This window comes from Phalacrocorax aristotelis, chromosome 1 (assembly GCF_949628215.1).
Source record: "Phalacrocorax aristotelis chromosome 1, bGulAri2.1, whole genome shotgun sequence".
Lineage (NCBI taxonomy): Eukaryota > Metazoa > Chordata > Aves > Suliformes > Phalacrocoracidae > Phalacrocorax > Phalacrocorax aristotelis.
Window position 1 is genome coordinate 86,582,542 of NC_134276.1, and position 23,672 is coordinate 86,606,213.

Sequence of the window (23,672 nt, forward strand, 5' to 3'; positions counted from 1 at the left end):
CAGTAACCTGCCAGTCTTGATGCTTGAATTTATGAAGCCAGTGGAAAGACAGACTAGCATTAAGTAACGGGTTCTGTTAGCAGAAGAGGCCTTGATGGCGGTTCAGTACACTGCAAACCCCTATCACTGCAGGCCAGTTTCGTCTGATACTGAGTTAACAGTGATTACAAAAGTGGTTGAGGTGGCACAGAGTCATGTGAATGAGGTCACGGTACAATCTAAACAGTCTCATTTCCTTTCATTTATGTATTTTGGCTCAATTGCAATCCCTGTAACAGCAGAGAACAACACAAGAGAATCAGAGCACGTAATGGGCAGTATACTAGTGAGTTTTTCTCACTTGAGGGCACTAGGGCCCTTCCCTACAACTCTTGTACCCTGACGAGAGGAAGAAAAGTAGACCTGTGATCAAGTTCCCTCCATCAAGATATTTTAAAATTGTATTTCAGGGTTTTCTGTTATTGTTGAAAGTTGTCTTGTCTGCTTACTTTTGTTATTCAGGACTTATGTCTCTAGAACATTTAATCTGAAAACTCGAATTGTCACTTGTGCACCAGCTAGGTCCATACAGAAGTTTTTTTTATACTATTTTGACTCTCCTTTAACAAATATAGGCTTCTCCACGCAACAGCTTATTTACTCATGAATAAGGAAAAAAAGACTAGCTCAGCATCAGTATTTATTCTGGAAAGTGTATCGAGGCCTTTACCCTAGATAAAATATTTTGGAACTGCTACTTGAAATGTAACTCCATGGAGACACTCTTAAGGAATACATCAGACATTGAAGAATTCATAAAAATGGGCTGTATGACCTGGAAGCACTAACATTTTTAAGGTTAACATTGTTTGTCAGTTTGAATAGTGAAAATATAACAATATGCAATGATGTTTTATACAGGGGAGGAAGAGACAGCTGTGTATCTTGAGAACTTTTAGAATTTCAGAAAACCTCAGTTATTAGGTCAGGGAGAAAACATGCTGTATTCCTTTGACCACAATACTTCCTTTTAACATTCAACTACTACTTCTGAATGTTGTTTAAATGCATGAGAATTTTTTTATCTTTAGGTTTATGTGCAGATCCAAGGCCCTATTAGTGACAATACAAAAGCTGTATTCTTTAACGTATTTTTGAAATTCCATTTTATAACTGAGAACATTTTTTCACAAAGAAGTAGAAATGGTCACTAGATTCTTCCAGCTCTGGACGAATAGAAGCATAAAGAAACTTCTCACTGACTATGTGTAACACTGGTGCTGTGAGGGAGGAGCCAAATTAATTTCTTTTTTTTTCTAATATGCTTCAAGGGCTTAAGGAACATAATCAAGTCCTTTATCCATCCTACCTGGACTACCTTAAATCAAAAAAAAACTTGAAAGAACCAAAATATAAAAACCCCAAAGGCTCTCAGATAACAAAATGCCCTTACTCTATCAGAGACAAAATAAGAGAAATGTCCAGAATTTCGGTTTTTCCTACTATACCAACATCCGACTTTACATAAAGTACATTCTGTGACAGCATGATCAAGTATTGCAGTCCTGGGGTTTCCCAAAAGGACAGAGTTAACAAGTCTTCCTAAAGGGTCACCACAAGGCGCTTCAAAGAGGGTAATGGGAATTTTACAAAACTTTTACAGAGAAAACAAAAATTCTTTAGGGAAAGTGTGATTAAGCACCTACCTGCATAATTCAGTCATCTATAATAGCTTCTTCCTCTGTACCTACTTTCTACCCAGCTGTGCTTTGGTAGAAACACCACCCATATGCTCCTGAACTATAATTATTAATATTTTTTAATACCAACTAGATAGGTACCTCTGCCCAATGCACACCCAGCTAATACAGAGAGCCCCAGTTGCACAAGTTGCACACGTTTCTACTGACATCATCTATGAGGTCATTCCAGCCACAACACAAGGTAATTTCCTTAAAACTGGGTTAGATTAATGAATGGGACAGGAAACAAGCGTTCATCAAGTCCTCAGTCACAACCAGACTGTTGCAAGCACTGGCAAGCAAAATCATTTTTATTCTCCTGCTCCTACTTTACTCTGAGTATAAGCAGAGAGAGAGGATGTCCCACAATTGGTGTCCCACAATTCACTTGCTGTGAAAAAGAGAGAGGGAACAGCCTGGCTGCTGCCCAAGTCCACCCACCAAAGGTGGCCATGTCCCCAGGGAGCCACCCTTGGCCACAGATTCCTGCCACCACTCCTCCCCTCTGCCGTGACATTAACATGCCTTCAAGGGGAGAGAAGGGAATTGATCCACATTAAAAAGTATAGCAGAGGGGAAGGAAGAGAGGTTTAATGTTATCTGATTCACTAAACAGCTGCATAAACATTTGGGTAGAACTGTGGCAGGCAAATTTATGGTCACAGGGGTACGGTGCAACTCTCAGTTGCGGCGCTCATTTATACCAGATTAAGCTCACCAGAAAAACATGGCGAGCATCTCACAGTGTGCTTGAATAATTCCTGGGACCAGCATATCACATTTTGACCACGCTCAGGACAACCCAAGGAAAGGGTGCAGTAGTACTGGCCTTTACATCATTCAAAAGACTAAATACGAATGACACTCAAGTACTTGGCTCTACATACCAAATGATATTTCCATAAAGAATGGGTGCCCTGATCACAGGATCAGATGTGGCACAAACCACAGAACTTCTTTAGTGGGTGTTTGGCAAATATTTCACAGATGCAGGCAACAAAGCAATTAAGGTATTTTTAAATTTCCTATTATAGTTTCTTTGCACATAGTCAAGCTGTATTACCTTCTACTGGACAATCTGAAAACAATGCATTTTCACATGTAGTCCATATTCCAGCAGACTTAAGTGCAGTTTTTCCGACTTGGATGAACACACACCTTCTGAATTACAGCATATCTTTGTAAAGAAATAAAACCTTTTTTCTTTCAAAAAAGATTTTACCTGTGAAAGGTCTTACCCTTCTACAGCAAGGTTGCAAAACCCTGTATTTAGGTGATGCAAAAGGCATATGAACCTCTGACACCTTAATTCTCTCTGTCTAGACAAAATCAACAAATCTCTAAATACAAGATGTCCCTCCAAGTAAAATCCTGGTCTTACAAAGTGGAAGAGCAATGCCTTCATCCCATTGGATCTCCTAGAAAATTAGCATCATTTCAGCCATCAGCACGACTCTTACCACTATTAACAAGTTTGGACAAAGCAGACAAGTCATCTGAAGTCAGTGAAGAGATGAAGGCCCTGTAACTGTTTACGAACAGCAGTCCTCTGGGAACTGGTTATTACACCAGCACTGCTTTAGAGGAAAGCAACATTCAAATAGTCAACAAGTATAACCTGCTTGAACGTTAAAGGCTTTTGGAATTAGGATGCATATGCAGAACAACTAAAGGTATCTTGGGGAAAAATGTTCTCTAGTGTTCACACAGAAACTGATACATTCTTACCAAATAGAGAAGTTACTTCTTGAGGGCAAAAGGAAAAAATGGGGACAAAAATAGCATGTCAGTCTAAAGCCTACTACAATACTCCAATTCTCATTCCAGAGAGTGGTAAACAGGTTGTGATTACATTACAGCACACTCAGTTCACTTGGTGCCCTAGAAATAGGGTACTGAATGTCAGAGCATCTTCAAGCGCTGTATCTGTCATACACTGTCATGGCACTGGAATCCAAGCAGACAAGCAAGCAGGAAAGTAAACAAAGCAAAGGCAACAGCAGAGGTCCCCAAACAAGGGACATTTTAGAACTAAACATGGTTTTGCTGGGACTTTGCTTTCTCATTCATCGGAGATGCTTATTCTTTGGATGTGCTTCTTTTTTACAGTTGAAAAAAGAAGCAAAATTACCTCTTCAGTTAAACTGCTTAAACTACGTCAAGCCTAAGAACAAATGCTTTGAATACTTAAGGAATAGTCACAGTTGCTTTGATTAAAAACGGTTTTATTTTTCAAAATAAGTGTAACTTCTGAAATATTTAATGAAAGAAGTTACTGGTGCTTTACTTAATTAGGTCAAAAAGTATTTGGAAATCACATACAGAAAAGACCTATAAAATGTGGTTCTGAATGTTCAAGGCAAAATAAAGACAAAATGGCTAGCCTATACTACATTTGGCATACGACTGTGAAGGATTACATACAGCAGAAAGGGCAGGGAGAAAGGAAGACCAGGATGATTTAATCAATGTATGTCCAAATCCCTTGATGGCTCAGAGTTTGTTACTGCTTCACATTTTATTTGATAACAATTAAATGGCTATTTTTTTCTGAGAAAAGTTCTTTAAAAGAAAAAGGAATAAGGAGTAAGAAACAAAGATCAGAGTAGTAAGTTCTTTGGTAGATTTTCTGTGTATATTTTTAGCAGAAAGCACTGGGTGCCGCAATTAAACTTATCTCATATTAATCAGATTTGATCTGGTTAACATACTATTCACAATTACTTATTATTTTAATAATCATTAAGCATGACTTCTTACTTAGCCAGTCAAAACCTAGGGAATCTTAAAATTTAGGGTTTCATACAGACCCTCGCTTCTGCTGTGTTAAACTACATCTGAGTCTATTACATTTTACATGTGATCTGGTTATACTTCCTAGTACAACGGCATTCAGCCGGTTTTGTCACGGAGATGTAAAACAGCAATATGTTGTCATTCTGAAGTAGTTATTCAAGATGGAGTTCATTTCACTTAAACATCATCTATGAGCTACATGTGTACAGATCTGCAGGCTTCCCTTCTGTCGCTGGAAGTAAATGAGTTTACTGTTCATCCTTTTTTAAAAAGATTAACTTGGACAAGTAGCTGATTAAAAGACAGGAAACAAAAGGCAGGATTTCATCATGTTGACCAGTGAAGTCCCTCAGGGGTCTAGATAGATCAAGGCTCTTGTTTTCCACGTGTTCACAGATGATCCAGGAAAGAGGAAAGACAGAAATTCAGTTCAGAGAGAAGTAAAATTGTACATTCGGAAGAAAAAAAAAAAAAGTATCTTTAGACAGAAATTATGGGCTTTGAAACACATAGCTGTTAATACTTTGGAAAGGAATAAAGAGCAATGGAAAGCACTATCAAAATCCTGTATAAACCTATCCAACACCTAGATTGTTGTGTGCTGTTCCCACCTCCTTTCCCCCTCACACATAACCCACCTCAGTCCTTAAAGGAACTGGAAAAGACAAAGTCACCCAGAATGATCAAACCTATGGAACAGATTCCTCATCCTGCAATAAAAGATGCACACAGGTGATTTAACACGTTTATAAAAATCAGGAGGGGCATTGAGTAGGTAGTTAGGAAGGACTCACTCATCATCTCTTCCAGTAATAGAAATTAAGGGCTAACAGATTAAATTAGCAGGTAGCACATTCAAAACAAACAAAGGGAGGTAACTCCTTCCCACAGCATGAGATCCAGCTGAGTGGAACTCTTTCACAGAAGTTACAGATGTTAACATATTACATGCAATGAAGGTATGACTACTGATTTGACAAGGAAAAAAAAATCCATTAGGGTTATTAAACACAAAGTTCAAAATTACCAGAAACTGTGAAGACCCACTGCAGGAATTTCTCTGTATGTTTACCCTGTGCTCACACTCTTCCCTAGGCTTCCAGTATTGACCTCTGTTTGGAGGTACAATACCAGGCCAGGCACAATTCTGATCTGAACTACAGATGTCTCACGATCTTCCAATTCCCTGGAGATCTCATTCTTTAACATATAGAAATGAACTATTCAATACAGTACACTTTGGAAAGTAAACCTAAATAAATCAAGGTGACATAAAACCAAAGGGATAATGCAAGGGAAACTTCAACGGATTACTCCAACTCCTCTCTTCCCCCAAACATTATCAAACAAAGTTTTTCAGTTAAAAAAGAAAACAAAACCATAGGAGAACAAAGATATATGGAGAAAATAATTAGAAGAGTCTTCAAAATTATAACCCAGTAACTCTTACAGGTTAATTTAAATCCTCTGGTTTGTAAGCCACTACAGAAATTTTCAACGGAGAAAATGCTTTATGGCATATACATCTGCTTTCCCGGGCCATCTTTTGTAGTTGCCATAAAAGCAGAGGAACCCACTATGAGTCTAAAAGCTTATGAAAAGCAAACAGTGAATTGATAGTCAGCTACTGTAATGAAAAAGACAAATCCACAAGACAGAAATAGCCATTTGCATTTCCTGTTTAGCCATCTCAAACTTCTCCTGACCTGTAAGATGGACTACATCTACCACAACACTACCAGTGAAGCGTTCCTAACAACTTACCAACCTCCTGAATAAATTTGGCTCTGTGAAGCAGTCTGAAAAGGCTTTAAATGTCTCTGACTTTCTCTGAGAAAGTGCTATAGATTTAAGATGTCTTCAGACGCACAATATTTCAGTGTGTGAATACACACTGGTCCCTCAGCAATGAAATTGTTTATGCTGAGCTGTAACTGTTTATATCCTCCACATTCATGTAATTTGTATTTTTGCCTTAAAAGGAGAGTCTCAAACCTTCATAGTGGGGAAGACATCTAATTAGAGACACTGTTTCACAGATTCTTAACTTCCCATTTACGACTCTAAAACATCTCTTCAGCTATTTCAGAAATGCTTAAATGGAAAATTACTTTTGTTCTTGCTTCTAGCTGCTGAGCTCCATTAGAAACGACCTGAGCCAGCACCAAAATGTCCCATCCAGCTATCCATGCACTAAAACCACCAGGTGTTTTGCAGACCACCAGCAGTCTACAAACCACAGATGAAGAGTGTCTTCATTAGTGTTATGTAAGTCACCAGAGAAATATGTGCTATCTCAAATAATGGTCAAAGAAATAAGTAGGTAAAATATGCAATGCAAAATCTTTGTTTAAACTTCTCAGATGCAAAAGGAAGTAGGAAGAAAACCATGAATGAACATGAACAGTGAAAAGTCATTTTCATTAAAACTCCGGGTAGTCTGGAGAGCAGAAGAGTGCACATTTTGCTTTTTACATCACTATTTTCCACAGTTAAACCCGTTCTACCCACAGGTGAGTTCAGCCTCTAAAGCTCTGTGTCTTGGTATTTAAACAAGTTCTTAAAATTTCAAATTATGGGCAGGAAGGGGAGAGGAAAGGCTTTTTTCTACCTATATTCTTGATGTGCTGGTCAGGAGAGAAACCTATGTGTCTTAACTTGCATGCTTTATAACATCTATATTTCTGTAAATTTTGGAATCTTGACATTTGATGGTGTCAGGCTGTCAGTTTCAAATCATTAATGAACTAAAAATCTGCCTTCCTAAAAGGTTAATGGTGAGAAAGCGAATGTAAGAGTTTAGATTAGGTACATGCTGCTGAAACAAATGGAGCAAGACATATTAGAATCACTGATGAGTAGAAACACTTAAGCAATTGAAATTTAAAAAAAAAAGAAAAGAAAATGCAGAATGAAGCCCATATAGCATACTCCCAACTGCCTCATCTCAAAGTACTGAAAATGTGTACATCAAAATGAGCTGGATGAACAAGCTCATTTTCTTTCTTCATCAAGCTGCGGATTTGCAATGCTAGAAAGTGTTTTTGTAAAGAATGTAAGTATTTTTCTGGAGCAGATAAGTCTTCTTTCTTCCCTGCTTTATTTATTTTTCATTTTCCCCTTTTACTGACTGTGGCTCACACAAATATAAAAGATCACCTCCCCTTGCACCCCTCACAAGGATTTTTACCATTTGCAGGTTGCAGTTCACAATTAATTTCTATCTCCTCTAGGAAGAATCCTTTAGGCAGGCTACACTGAGTGAATGAAATTCCTTCCTCTTCTCCCAGGACAACCATGCCTGTCTAGATTACAGCTGATAACTAGCACGATCCAGATTGTACCATCCATCTTAGGAACTGCCGTTATGAAACCTCCCTCCTTTGCAAAAAATAATCAACCTTACAACCGCTACACAGATCTCCACTTCCTTTGCAGCAATAAGGAAAGTAGTGCAGCTACTTTTATCTCTCTCTCTCTCTCTCTCAAAAAAAAAATATATCCCAACCCCTAGGAAAACAATAAGCAGGGAATGGCTCTTCTCTAGTATCTTAGCTTTAAAAGTGGCAACAATACTTCTTTGCTCTTTTGTGAAATTTATGATGCTGACAACAAACTGCCAAGTAGCTGTTCAATTATATTTCTCAAATTCAATGATTAAAAAAAAGTCTAAACCCATACTGTCATGCAGATAGTCCTAGACTTAGTGCTGACAGCAAATCTATCTTCCATTTTGGCATTATATTTCTTATCTCCTCAGATTATCTTTACTTTTCATTTTTTAGTGTTTTTTTTTTCCCCCCTTGCAGCACTGAAATCAGGACAGAAGTTACTGAGGCAAATCAGGGAGATATTTTTATTTTAAGCTCTTACAGGGAAAACTGCAGAGCAACAAGTCACAAAGCAAAATGCATTAGCATCTTCACCCAGCTCTCTTTCAACTGACTGGAATTTCATCTCTTTGCCTTTAAATGAAGCTGTGAAACTCAAAACACAAATGGAAAATGACTAATATCATGTGTTTCAGCTTTTCTTTTCAGCAAGCGCTTTAGGTACAGAGACTGCTGCAGAAGTAACTGTCAGCTGTACAAATGGAGGTCTACTGCTCTTTGGGTGGCCAGTGTGTGGCAAACAGCCCAGCGCCCAGCAGAAAGCAGGCACCAGCAGCCCGTACTTGGCTACCAGTCCCTGTTGCATCAGGGCTTCCTCCACAGGAGCCGAGTCCTCTCTCCCCTTCCTTGGTTTTTTCAGGGGAAGTTTTTACGAAGCACTTAGTCAACTAACTGTAACAATATAAGCTCATGTCCACAGTATTTGAGAACTATTTTAGAAACACAAAATGCCACTGACCTCCTATAGAAACACATGCAACAAGGAGTTAAGAAGGCACTTCAGAAATTGGCCTACAGACTTTTTATCCCACCAAGTGCCTGGCTGGCCTATGATCCTTTTGCACCACTCCTTTCCTCCTTCCTCCTCTTCTTTAAGGCAGAAAAAAAGAAAGACACATGGCACATTTCAAGAGAAAAAGCAACTCTGAAAACTTCGTAGCTTCTGCACACAGCTTACTGGCTTTAGCTGTGAAAAGCTGAAGTTGAGAGAAATTTACATTTTTCTACTAAAAGTCCCCAAAATATCTGCAAATCATTAAACAGTTTACTTGGTGTCTCTCCATTCAGCTTTCTATAAAATTTTACAAGCATCAGTTGACTCCAGTTTTCCTTGCTGTTTCTTGAAGGAAAGGGTAATTTTCATTTAGATTTTATTATCCCAATATAGTTTTCTCAAAAAATAATTCATATCAGTTTTCCTCATTTGTACAAAAGACTCCAAATGTCACCTCACTCAGAAAAAGAAATACTAAAGATCCTCCTCTTTTTTCTGCCAAAAAGAAGTGCAGTTTTATTAGCGTATTGGAAAGGAAAAAAAGGGGGGGTGAATTTTTGATTACTAAGCAAACATTTGAAAGAGCCACACATCCTAAAGACTGTGCAACTAGTCTTGCCTAACTGTGAAGTTACATTATTCTTTAGAGTAAGAAAATTGAAACCAAATCATATAGAAATAAAAAACATCTGTGCAAGTTTAATGGCCAAACAGTCTGCAAGGAAAAAAACTTAAGCTAAACAGAGCCAGGACAGAATATTTTTTCAGACAAAAGTAACCCCACATTCTAATATGGTCCTCTAGAGTGAAAATGGACTTCAGGATTCCCAGCACACTTTTTCCTTCTTTTCTTTTCATCTATCCAGCATCTACAAAGGGTGCAGAAGAACCAAAGAACCCTGTGCTCTGCAGAATATATATATTACAATACAGTTTTAAACCGCCACAGAAAAAAAACCCCAACTAATTGTAAAAGAAATACCTCCTCTCCCATTGTGAAGCCAAGCTGCCTTTCAGCAGCTCGAAGTGTCCAAGAGCAGCCCTGGAGTCCTGCCCCTTCCTTGCATGAGCCTCACTCAGTGAGCGGGAGCCCAGCCCTGACACTGACTCATGCTCCTGGCCATCCCAGGGAAACAAAGGTTCCACTTGTTTATTTCACAGGAAATCTGGAGCTTTTCCTACCTCTGCTCACTCACAGCGAGAAGTTTCCTCTCCCTTCTCAAGCCAGCCTAGCCTCTCCTGGCTTCTTGAGACTGACAGCTAGGAAAGGCAATATGAGTGAGGATGTACAGACTTTTTGTGGACAGCCCGGGCAGAAAGTTTTTCAAATAACTACAGGAAAATGAGCTTATGACAAATTCTGAATGTATTGGTCTTTCTGTTAAAAAAAAAAAAAAAGGCTGAAATTTCATGTCATTTATGCCTTTGTTTCGACCTTCGATTTTTAAAGAAATATTACAAAGAAACTGAAGCATCACTAAGATGATGCTCTGTTGCATGAAAATATTATAAATTACTACTGCCTCCTCACAAACATTCAACTTTAAAATGATTGAAAAAGGGCAGGGGCGGAAACACACAATGCACTTCTCAGATAACTTGGAAGAGATTAAAGATTTTTATTTAAGCAAACCACAAGATACTATTCACTCTCCTTCCCATTTGACCTTATATACTATTCAGTAAGCGTTTATACACAAACATGTCTACTACGGACATACTTAGGCACACTCAACACATTTCCTATACACACACAACCCATTCTCTGCAGAGGCATTCTCACGGGAGTGCCAACACAATTATGAGACAAGGAAAAAGCCTCTGAACTCATACATTAAAAAGATAAAAGCAAAAAAAAGGGTTCTCTCTAGTTTTGAGAACCAGTGTAAGGAACGACATGATAAACTTACACAGTGTGTAGATTTTTAAATGGGAGGACAATAAATTGTTCAACATGGTTCCTAAAAAAAGGAACAAGAAAAGGCTTGATTTGCAGAGCCAGGATATTGCAATATCTTTTCTGCTACAAGAGTGAAATACGAGAACACACAAATTTATTTACTGGATGCTTTTTTTAAAAACCAGCCATCCCCTGGGGATTATTTATATATATTTGGTCCTAATCGAGTTGAGAGGCTTGGATCAAATGATCTCTGAGATCCCCTTCGGCTTTATACTGAAAGTAAGTCACAGCTAATCTGAGTAGGACTATCACTGCAAGTATAAATCTCCAAAAAATATATCAGGATATTTTAAAGAATGGAAACAAGCAAGAGATGATGGCTTACCAAAAAGGCAACATCTCTTGCAGCGACACTCCCTGTGCCTGCACTGTGTTGCAGAACAGGTTCGGGAGTGATTCAGAGCAAAGCCTGAAGGCCTACTGGGCCTGCAACCCCCTTCCTGAAGATTTCTACTTTCCAATTACAAATTATTTTAAAGCTACATTATAGTACATCACTATCAGTTCCAGAAAACACACAATTATTGGTATTCATTTTAAGAGAGAAGAATCATCTGTAACACATTTATAAGTTATAAAATTTATGAATATATACAAGTATAAATACTACAATCAGGCATGACTTTTTAAAAAATACAATCCTCAACCAGGGAAAATTTTAAAAAGTAGACCCATTCAGAAAAATCCCACAAACTAATTAAGCTAAATAGAAAACAGAAGATAAATGTACAAATTTTACTTTACAGGTTATATTCGGTTTGGTTTACATTCACCAGTCATTATAATACCTCATCATGCATGAAAGTTATTTATGTGATTTCCAAAGTCAGGGGGGTTATTTTATTTTTTTATGTAACTGTATTTGTTCTTTTAATTTTCAAAGTTCATGTGTGCTCAGAATATAAAATGTCATTTTACTAGCATTTTTATAATTTTTTCAAAGTTTAGAAAACTTAACAACTTGGATGTAGCAATTAAAAATCAGTTCTATTATCTGACAAAATCCAAAGAGAGCAAGAAAAAAAAAATTTTACTTAGAAACACTAAGACACGGTTTATAAAACTGTTTATTCCTAAAGCCTTGATTATACTAATTTAAATATTTCTCTATCAATTTATATCAATGAGATTTTACTTACGTAGATTTTGCTGCTATTATTACACATACTATATTGTATTAATTTGTGAACCAGACAACAAAAAAGCCAGCTGGCATGGCAGTACTGTTACTTTCTCCGTAGCATTTTCTCCATACTGAAGTTGAAACATGAGACAAATCTTTCTTAGAAATTCAGTTTATATCTCCATCAAGTGTTTCTGCAACTCAAGAAATCAGCTTTATTTTAAACTATTAAAGCACCGCTTTTTGAGGGTTTTAAAAATTTTTTCTTTGAAAATGCTTTTTGGGGTATAAGGCTTGGTAATGGTACAGATTCAACTGAAATTCAGAGATCTACTGTGATTAGTAAGCTACCAATCATCAGCTGATCCAGAGAAATTTACAACATACATACTTTTACCGTCTCCCTATTATGAAATATAATTGCATTAGCTTAAACATACACATCCTGTTTTTCAGACTGAAGCATCCTAAGATTTCCTAATCAAAACCATGACTGAAAAATGAGGAGTATTCTCTCCCAGAGAGCACTCCTCCAAGAGAAGTCATGCTGGCAGAAGCCCAGTGCTCTCCCACAGGAGAACAGACTAGATTTTCCACATTACTTTTAGGAGTAACTTCTGGTACTATCAATACTTCTTACACCACTCTGCTTCCATTTTTAGATGTTCTTCAAGTAGCTCAAGTCAGGAACCTAAGTTGAAAATGTTTTCATGCATATTTGATGTGTTTCTTCCATACGGACAAATCTTTTCTGAATGAAGACCAATGATATACATGTAAAGTCTTGTGGCATGGGCAACAACTAGCTTGCATTTATTTAGAGTCCAATAATTACTTTATTAAAAACAAAAGCCTAAAAAACATCACAAATAGCACAAACCACTGTGTGGGTAACCTCCTCCATCAAAAAATGACGGTGCAGACTGATGTGAAAGCTGAACCATGTCACCAATACCTGGACAATTCTGTTCAGGCAGCTTGAACATTTTACAAACCAAAGGGAGAAAGCATGAAAGCAGAGGTATCTAATGGGACAGCAGGGAAGGGCAGGAAGATCAGAGGACACTATTCACTCATGTAGCACAGGTCAGAGACTCAGAGTGTGCTGTTTTTGGCTGGGATAGAGTTAATTTACTTCACGGGAGCTAGTGTGGGGCTGTGTTTTGGATTTGTGCTGAAAACAGTGTTGATAATCAGGGATGTTTTCGCTACTGCTGAGCAGGGCTTGCACACAGTCAAGGCCTTTTCTGCTGCTCACCCCATGCCACCACCAAGAAGGCTGGGTGTGCACAAGGAGCTGGGAGGGGACACAGCTGGGACAGCTGACCCCAGCTGGCCAACAGGATATTCCACACCATATGGCGTCATGCTCAGCATATAAGGGTGGGGGAAGAAGGAGGAACAGGGGGGACATTCAGAGTGATGGCGTTTGTCTTCCCAAGTAACCCTGATGCGTGGTGGAGCCCTGCTTTCCTGGAGATGGCCGAACACCTGCCTGACGGTGGGAAGTCATGAATGAACCCCTCCTTTCGCTTTGCTTCTGTGCGCAGCTTTTGTTTTACTTGTTAAACCGTCTTCATCTCAACCCATGAGTTTTCTCACTTTTACTCTTTCAGTTCTCTCCTCCATCCCACAAGGGGAGAGCAAGTGAGTGGCTGTGTGGGGCTTAGTTGCTGACTAGTGTTAAACCACGACACAGAGACTCATTACCAGCCAAGGTTATTGATTCTGTTCCTCTTTTTAAACTTAATTTTCTGTTTCCCATTCTATTCCCCTGGTACCAAGTCCTGCTTTAAGTCAGCCTCCCCAGAAGGGACATGCTGCTTTTTGACTGTCCCTCATTTTACGAGCTGACCATATTTTCCCTACTCTTCCTTCTAATTGCTGTGAATCAGTTTCTCCAGAAAGGGTAACAATCTTCTAAAGAATTTATTAATAATGTCCACAGTGCCTCATGAACATCAGCCGTAATTTGCACATGTGTCCTAGTTTATGCAAATTGAAAGAAATACATAAATCCTGTTTCCACACTGAACCCGAGAAACAGAAAGTTACTCCAGCGAAGGAGCAAGCCCCCTACTGCAGACAGCCTTCCTCCCATGACAACTGCAGAAGGGCTCAGAGTCCTTCCCCTGTAGCTTTCCTCACAAGATGGCACTAGAATATATGGTTAGGGCATGGATGCCAGACTACAGCAGACAGCAACTTGAAAGCAAAACACAAATGCTGCTTGAACAGCTGAGTGCTTCACTTGTTCCTACACAGAGTTTGACACGCTGCTGATGCTTGCTGCGACCGCTGCTGCCATCACCAATGGCTGTCTCTGAGTAAACGAATGCCAGAAACCTGTGCTTTCAAGTATGAAGTGCTACACACACTTGATAGTCACATCGCACACTCTCTGCCTCAGCAGGCATTTTTAAGAGTGTTTTTATTCAGTGTCAAGTGGTTTTGTTCGCATCCATTTTTTCATTACCTCAGTATTTTGAACACTGGCTTCAACATTTCTGTTAAGGGAGCAAGCACCTCCAAAGGCATTGGAGGGGAAAAGCAAGCAGCAGCGAGCCATGCGATACAAAGGCAAGCAGTGTGCAGCGCACACAGCCAGTGCTGGCCACGCACCATGGGTGCTGCCGGGCAGCACTGGCAGGGCTCAGGCGCATCATTAGCTGGTTTAGAAATGCCAGGAGGAGCCTCCAACTTGCATCTCTTGAAGACTTCTTTCTAAATGACAACTGAAAATTAAGGGGAAAAATGTTTTCTACAAGCCACCAGGCAGGAACGGACAGAGCAGACGTGGCAAAGATGTGAATGTCAGTGCAACACATTAACCACAGCTTCTGGGTCCCTAGCTCACCGGCTCAAAATAGAAACTCAGATCTTGCAGGCACTCAGTCTCAGAGTTTACAAATTTCTATCTTATTACAAAGGACAGGTAGGCTAAATAATTGACATGAGCTTCTAGCCCTTACAGCTCTGTGTCTACTTCCATTATTTCTTCTCTATTTCTCCTCTCCCAAACGTACTAAATACGTACAGAAATAAAAAATTCCATAGGCATTTAGTGTTTTGCAATGAGAAGGATCCCTAAACACCAGTTAACTAGATCTTACAAGTTGCTGGATCTAGAGCCATGACAGCCTCCCCCTTTATATTAAATCATTACAGTGGCTGCAATATCCCCAGTCTGATGGTTGAGTATATAATTTACAATAAGTTCTGGCAAACATTAATGTGACCTCATCAAAGGCTGTTAATGAAATCTAGCTCTGCTCAAATTCACCACTGCTAGCCAACTATGAAAGTCTTGCCTGAAGAAAACTACAAATATATCTCAAATGGAAAATGTAAAAAAATGCTCTCAGTAGTCTTTTCTGCAGTAAGGACAGTTTTCAGAAAGATAAAAATGGCTTTAAGACTTTTTATTTTATATTCACCTATTACAGCCTTTAGCATTTCTAGCTGAAGCCTCAACTCACAGACCAACCCGATACAGTTAATTCAGACTAAGGAATGTATAGGTTGAATTAATTTTCCTATACTTTTAGAGGTTTATTTTTAGATACAGGAGAGGAAAAAGTGACAGCTTGTTAGAACAACAGAAGCACATATAGATCGTATTGGAAGGAAGTCCAGCCTAGAAACAGAAGTTTTAGATAAGCTACTACAAAACAGAAAAGGAAAAAAAGAAATAAGCATAAAGACCTGTTTAATTGTCTTGGAGCTGCATGACCAGAAGGAGAACATGTGAAACAGGCACTTCTATTTGACCATAACACTTGTGCTACTTGTAACAGTGTTACACTGAATTTTCTCAGGAGACACAACATGCCTACACACATACTGTATTTCTTCTAAAAATTCATCTGTCAGCAAGCTATATCTTCAGTCATGTGCAGCATTGTAAATAGTCCACTTACACCTACCATTACTGGGAATTTGACAGAGCCAAGCCTCAGGAACCTGATTCTAGTTATACAAGGCCAATGGTCAATTCATCAACGCAAACAGGCAAAGAAAAGGACTATAAAGCACAAGTATTTGATTCTTCTATTTGTTTTTTTTTAAAAAGCACAGCTCTGATGGCACTGCTCAGATTAAACTCCCACAACGTCACTAATTTCCCTAGGATAATCTGCTTCTGTGATTTTAGAACAAAGAACAGCAAAACTATGAATTCTGCACACCAATAAAACCAGTGGCGTCTCACGCAATTCCTCAGTTTTGCCTTTAGATAGAGGGTTTATCGATCACCTTGAAAGACAAGGGCCACTATATTCTACATGGTTACCACTGGGCTAACAGTTGGAGTACATCAAACTGCCTGGTGATTTACAGGAAAGCCTAATGGCATCTGCTTCTGCTCAACTGGCAGCAATCCTTTCTGCACTCATACTCCCGCCAACATTTGCATAAAAGCCTTTTTAACCTAACACCCCAATAATTCATATCACCTCTGCATGAAATGTGATCTAAACTTATGATTCATAAAACTGAAAATACATTAGAACACAAAGTGATAATGCCAACAAAAGGAAACCCTGCTGATTATTCTGCAAATGGGCTGACACTTGCTATGGGTATTATCTTGTTCTAAATAATCCAACATTATAAAATCCTCACAGTAATTTACAGATGTTTTAAAAAAAATCAGTAGTTGTTAGGAAATATTTTAAATCAAAAAGGAAACAGCATCATTACAGTAATATATACAATGTTTCATCAATAACTGTATCAAGAAGAAGCAACAGACTTCTAAAGATTACAAGTTATTAAAAAATTGAGACTACTCGTAAATGCACAGGGCACATACCAGGGCAAAGATCCCTTTAAAAACTACATTGCTATAGAAAAAATTGTACCAATTTGGCACTCCGCATCATACACTTTTGATCCAGCATGCAGAGCTCTCAGGCTAAATATGACCTTGCTTGGAATGACAAACTTAACGCAGGATTCTCTCTCTCTCTGCCAGCATTAAATGGCAAAGAACATAGCAATAGTAAGGGAAGAATTTGTTGCAGCCAGAGAGGAGGACTTGGGAGGTTAATGTTTTGCAATTGTAACCAAATGTTGTGTCAGTAAATCACATTTTGGTGCTATGAGTAGGCAAAGACCACAGTGCTGAAGCACCTGAATGGCATTGCTCAAAGGTTAACCATCCTATCCCTAGACAGGAAAAAAACAATGACAGCAAAGAAGCATTGCTTTTAGTTATCTACACAATTGAAACAGAAATAATGGATTGTGTTTACAAAAATGAAGCCATTATTTTCCACTAACCATGCCAACTTTAGGAGAAATCTTAAGACACAGGAAGGAAGGTCTGTGGGTGTGATGGAAAATTTTAGAAATTTTCTGAAAATTCTATATTTAATTTTTGGCTGGGTAACAAACCTGTTGAGTTATGCTGCACAAATATTTGTTCTTTGTGAAAAACAAAGGTAAGACTTCTCATTATTATAAAGTGGAGTAAGACTTCCCTTCAGGGAATGAAGGCCACTTCACAAATACTTTACAAACACTTCACATTAAAACAAGGGACTCCAGAGTTCAAGGGATATGTAATTTGTTTTAATCACTTCCCATTTAGAGATAGCTACAATTGTAGTAAACTGCAAAGAAACCCTTCACGCGGCATTAGCAGGGCCTTACCATTTGTAAATTCTAATCTGTCTATATCAGACTCGGGAGAACGGAATTTTGTGCAACGCTTCAATTCTGGTCAGTGCCTACACATGCATCCCCCTTACCTGTAAAAGTTTATGTTACATACCAATTATAAATACTACTATAATGTAAATTATAATAGTGTGTTTATCTTAGGTGATGTTCTCCATGCACCACTTATTTCCTTTACATAGCTAGGTGTGGTAAATTAATAATTTAAAACTCCGCTTTTGTAGAACTGCATTAATAAAATACACATTTCCTGATGATACAGGACATTTTATGTCCTGAGTTCAAAAACCAAAAGGTTTAAGTAGAGTCTTGCATGAGTTTAAGTCTACCTGCTGTCACATGCTTCCTATATACCAAGCAATTTTCCTTACACAGGACTTGTAAGGAAAGACTAGTAAGTACAAGATCACAAGCAGCCATCAAATTATAAAAACATCCTCCAAAAGGGGGGGGGGGGGGGGGGGGGAAGAAGAAACCTTTTATTAACCAAGTTCAGGTTCTGGTAAAATTATTTTTCAGCATACTTACAAAGCTTTCATAAAGCCCAATCACACTTTAAACACTGGCAGGCTGTCAGGGTCACAAATCAGATGCTGCAGAAAGACATCATGTTGGCTCTGCAAAAAGCTGACTTCACTGCTCTCTACCCCATTCCCTGAATGTGCCAGGAGGGAGGTTCATTAGCTAGCACTTAGTGAACACCACCAAGCCTGTCCTGTCCCTGTCTTGTATCCCAGGTGGGCTTCTTTGATGAGGTGCCACTGGAATAACACTGAGGTGCTCCCTGCCCTGCATGTTAAGAAAGCCTGGCACATGAGTTAATAAGCCCACCCAGAGACAGAAGCAAGTAGGGTACCATGCAGGCTTTGACTAAGTTGGAAATGGTCAAGGAATAATACAGTCTAGGTTTTTCCTTTACTTAGATTATCCCAGCTCTTCACTACCCTCCTCATGCAGAATCCAAATTGCAGTCTACTGTAAAATATTAACCAATTGTCCCTAAGTGTAACTAACTTAAGTTTCCAGCATGCCTCTGCAGGATGTCCCCTTCTGCTGTACTGCTATAACTGAGGGGAGATGTGGGGGTAGGTGCTGTGCTATAAATCAGGTCACTGAAATGATCTAGGTTAAAAAACAAAAGCTTTGTGGGCCAAAAAGACGTAATTCATGAAGTGCCTGGTTCTACAGACAACTGGACAAGCACAACTCAAAAGGTGAGAACCTGCAGCAACAGGGAGCAAGAGCAGCAGCCCAGGAGCTTCTTAAAATCACCACGGAGCTGAAGAAAATCCATCATGTAACTATGCTCATAGCAGAACTCCAGGCTGTGGAAGCCTCCTAACACTTATCAGCAACCCTATACAAATCTAACTGTTCACTTAAAGGAAAGACTTCACAGATTTTTCTTTGGTTGTTACTTCATTAGGAAGCAATGTACTTCTTTCTTTGTTTCCCTAATGAACATACCTTAGAGTGATCAATTTTTTTATTTTATTTTTTAAAAAAACTTTGCCTCCTCTGGATTATTAGAAACATCTCATTTTGATTTCTAGTCTCTCTCATTTTGAATTTACTTAGTGATAGTTTTGGAGGCTTTGGAACAAACAGTGCTCTCTAAAAAGATGGTCTGTTTCAATTTGTCAGAAAGTAAATTTTTCCCCAAATGTTAATCTCAGGACTTTTTTTTATGTCATATAGGACAGACTCACAAAAACCAATGCTTTCCCTTTTACTAATCCCTTTATACAAAGCTAGGCAATTTTTGACAGCATTTTCAAATCAACAAACCCTGTACTAACCTGAGGTATTTAGGTATTTGCATAAGCTTCCTCTTTATTTAAGCAAATGGATGGCACAGTGACAGTATCTCCCTCTTAGTTTATGTAATAATTAGACACTTTTTTTTAACCATGATGTAACTGCAAAGTTGAAAAGCCTCTGCAGTCCTCTTCTCTAAACTAATATTTCTCTTCGAAAAAGGGCCAATAGAAGTATGAACAGAGGACTAAATCTTTAAGCAAAGTAACAGTTCCTGAAGGCAGCTAACCTCACCAGAATTCACGTTCTGGTGGGCAGCAAAAGGGAAAAAGCAGAATCTTGTCCACAGAAAGATTAGAAAATAATGACCATAAAGATTCAAGTTTTCACCAGCGACAGAATTTAGAACTTTAGGATGAAAAATCCCTTTAAAACAACACCAAGAGAAAAATTAAGAAATGACACATACCTTATCTACTGGGAGAAAGTCATTTTCAACTTCTATTGACCTTGGTCGTAGCTTTATGGGTTTGTCTTTGAAGATATCTCCAAAGCCAACACCCTTGACCTTTTTGGGTTGGATTGTCGTGCCTCCGTTGGCTCCTTCAGATTTTGTGCTGCAAGAGTCACCACCATCACTCTCAGAGCCTGTAGCATCTTTTAGGCCTGTGAAATGTAGGGATGGAAGAAGGAATTTTAGGTGTGAAACTCAGTCTTTTCAAAACAGATTGTGACTGGAAAACGATCCCTCCCACCATCCTCAAAAGGAAAGTGAAACCACAAGAAACAGGTGGAGAAGGTGCTGACTGTGCCATGCGCTCATTTTTGAGTTTTATTTATTTCATCACATTGGTATACGAGTCAGAACTTACACTGATCCAAAAAACATGCATACTCCAGCATCAAAACTTTATGAATGAAGATGGCCATTCCTTGAGTACCAAGAAAATCCTTCTTCCTCAGACAAAAATGATTCCGAAAAGAACTCAATAAACCAAAGAGTTAAATTCAGTTCTAGGGCAGCTATTGTGCAAAGCCACTTAAAGCTAACAAGCAGTCAGACCAGGTGCACTGTACCTTAAATCTGTGTGACTCATATCAAGCCAATTATGCAATTAGTATCTAAAGCTACATTACCTAACTGGGAAACGTAAAGCTGAAAGCCGTTTAAACAGATTTGCAATCAAATAAGCTGCATAATATGTTCCCTGCTGAAAACTAAATCTCTCTGCAGCATAGACAGCCTCACAGGAGAAGCATCCATGCACACTATCCTCTAGGAACATAATAAATCAAAACTGATGTTCTGATTTGCATTACTTCTCTCAGTGAATAGGAAAATTTAGCTGCACTGATCTGAAAATATCTGCTGTTTGAACAGCAGAGGCCACAGTTGCAATATGGTGATGCTTCAGCCACTTTGCAGAATGGTGTAGAATCAGGCCAAACAGACACTGGCAGCAAAAGTGACCCACCGAAGTTTCTTCCAACTGAAACAGTCCCCAGGATCATTTAAAACTTCCTTCCTATGTTAGAGATTGACTTAACTACGTTTCCAGAAAAACCGCACCAATTGCTGCCACTACAATGCAAATCCTACCTAATAATAACAAACCCAAATCCTCACATTCCCCTCACAAGCATTCGTGATGTCACAGACATGGATCTTACAAGTCAAAGAAAGAAAAATTTCAAGTACCCTTATCTTCTTATTTTTATATTAAGGTCCACAAAGTGACTGCAATGGATTTTTATCATAGGAGGCTGCCAGTACAGGTGAGAGATTCTTCTTTAAAATCTAGATAACCAAAACCAAGTGGAGATGATATACAAATCCCTTTCCCCCCTTCCTTGGGTAAGCAAATAATGTTACCCCAAAATTATCTGTATTTCTGCCAAAAGTAAAGAAATGGCACTAAGATCAGGCAAAGTTTACTGGATCCCTATAAGAAGACTGCAAAATGTGGAGCATGTGGAAAGTTATCTTCATAATGTCTCAGTTTCTATGATTCTCTGATGTGTACAGCAACAGAAACAGAATGAAGGAGTGTTCCTGGGCTGAAATCATCTGCATATCATTTCCAGCCTACACGAGAACAACCCTTCAAAACCAAATAGCGGAATTACCTAAAGAAAAATATTTAGATGAAAGTAATGAAATCTCTATCTTAAAATTTCTAATATTAATAATTTAATCCTTTGCTTTTGCCTCCCCGAATCAAGTGATGGCTTTGGTTTTAACAGACAGTCTCCATCCAACAACTTTCTGTCATTCTGGTGAGAAGTGACTTGTTTTGGGGGACATTTCTCATCTTCCCGGCAATTCACTGTTTAGGAACATGACTATCCAGTGAAAGAGAGCATCTTCTTCAAGGGCTATTTAAGCTTGTCTGATGAGCTACAGAAACCAAGTCCTGAGGCCTACAGGCACAACTTCACAATCCAGGATGCAAGGGCTTCATCTCTTAAATTGGTTTCAACATCAGGGTCCTGCTAGGAAAGGAAATCAGCAATTATGTGTCAGGCCAGGATTTTTTAGCAAAACTGTTAAGCAGAAAAACCATCATATGCTGCTCTGAGATTTTCTGTATCTGAAACTTGAAAGGAGTACGAATGCGGAATTAAAGAAAGTTCCCAGTTAGAAATAAAGAAAAATACTGAAGACTAAGCAAAATACTTAGGCCCTCTGCCCCTCTAGGTGGCTGCTACATCTACCTGCTGAATATAAGTAACATTTCTGTTTCTTTGAGCATTCAATTTAGATAGTATGGAACAAGTTATTTGTTCAGTAAACTGTGCAGGACTGGAATTTTAAAGAACTCTAATAATATTACAATTATTTTCTTAAATATTCTGGGATCTTGATCTCTTTACTTGGACCTTTTTACCTTCCCAAGGGCCTGAGGGAAAACTTCAAAACTGGTCTCAATGGTTTATTATGGTAGGTAGAATGGTAGTATTCCTGCCTGCAGTGAAGTAAATTCTGCGCGCTCCTTCTCTCCAGAGCTCATGAAAGCAATAACCAGGGAATTGAAAAATTCACATCAATCTTGCCCTGTGCTGTGGTCGGGGGGACAAGGTTGGCTTTTCATAGCAGAGACATTCCGTGATGCAGAGGCACTAAGAGATGCAAGGCTAGATTAATTAAGCCTGAAAGGTATAAATCTCTTCAGGCAACAAGTCAAAGTCACTGCCTCTTTCTTACCCCTATACCTTGATGTGACTTGGCCAGTAACAGAAGAAGCTGTAAGTTCTACTAGCTGGACTTTTCCCAGCTTTGCAAACGGTCAGTCACTAGGGCCCTGGCTGAGACAGAGGCTAGAACCAACTTCCTTTACTACTTCTAAATGTGAAGAGAAAGGTCACCAGTCAACTATACTGAGTTAAAAATATTATTTCTGAGAATAAAATGTCCACAACTCAGAAAAGTCAAACAAATCACACTGATCATTGTCTTTTTGCTGAACAAAAGATGGGGTAGGAAAATTACCCCCTGTCAAAGTTTCCCTTTTTCATCCTCGCCAGAATCTCCTCAAACTCCTCTGTGATGGGGGAAGAAGCAGTGTAGAGACCTCCCTCCACAAGTAACTGGATTTTAACTGATAGGATCCATGACTGCTCTTAGCCACTCCCTGAGATGAACAGAAAAGCTATTTTTAAAATAGCTTTTCTGCATCACTAATTGTGGAAGAAGAGGACTTGACCTTGGCCAGTTGCTGAAAATAAAATATGGAAGTAATTAATGGGAATTACTCAACAGGTCTCACATGGACTTCCAGATCTTTGAAGCCTGCATGAAAGAGAGATCAGAAGCCTCAAGGGGCTCCAGTAAGAATTAGGCTTTTGTTTCTGGTTCATCACTTGCTTTTCGTTACGGCATCTTCTTCATCTTTTATTACCATTCTTCTATGATAAGACATCACACCTTGTATCAGAAACCTCACCTCAGACTTAAAACTGACTTCCCTAGCATCACCCATCTGTGCTTTATGATAATCAAAAAGCCACTTTATTCTCAACGCTGCCACAGAGCTTTGCCTTAGTATACAGTCCTCATAATAAAAGAAACACAGGAAATAACAGTAACTTTTTTTTTTTTTTAAATGAGAATGGAACAGACTGAAGAGATGCCTGTCTAAACTAAACTGCATTTGAGTGGCCAGATACAGAGGCAAATCTTACAAAGCTCCTTCAAAGTTAAAAGCATCCTTCTTGATCAATTGTGAAAAAGGCGTCATTTATT

General features: G+C 38.8%; 1 protein-coding gene across 4 annotated transcripts in view; it reads right to left on the reverse strand.

Annotated features, from left to right (window-relative positions):
• SH3KBP1 (SH3 domain containing kinase binding protein 1) overlaps positions 1-23,672 on the reverse strand; it is a 231,739-nt gene that overhangs the window by 67,398 nt on the left and 140,669 nt on the right. For all 4 annotated transcript variants that reach the window (XM_075096619.1, XM_075096609.1, XM_075096638.1 and 1 more), the window contains one exon: positions 19,899-20,095. In XM_075096619.1, coding sequence (XP_074952720.1) covers positions 19,899-20,095 — 197 coding nt within the window. The remainder of the gene's footprint in view (positions 1-19,898; positions 20,096-23,672) is intronic.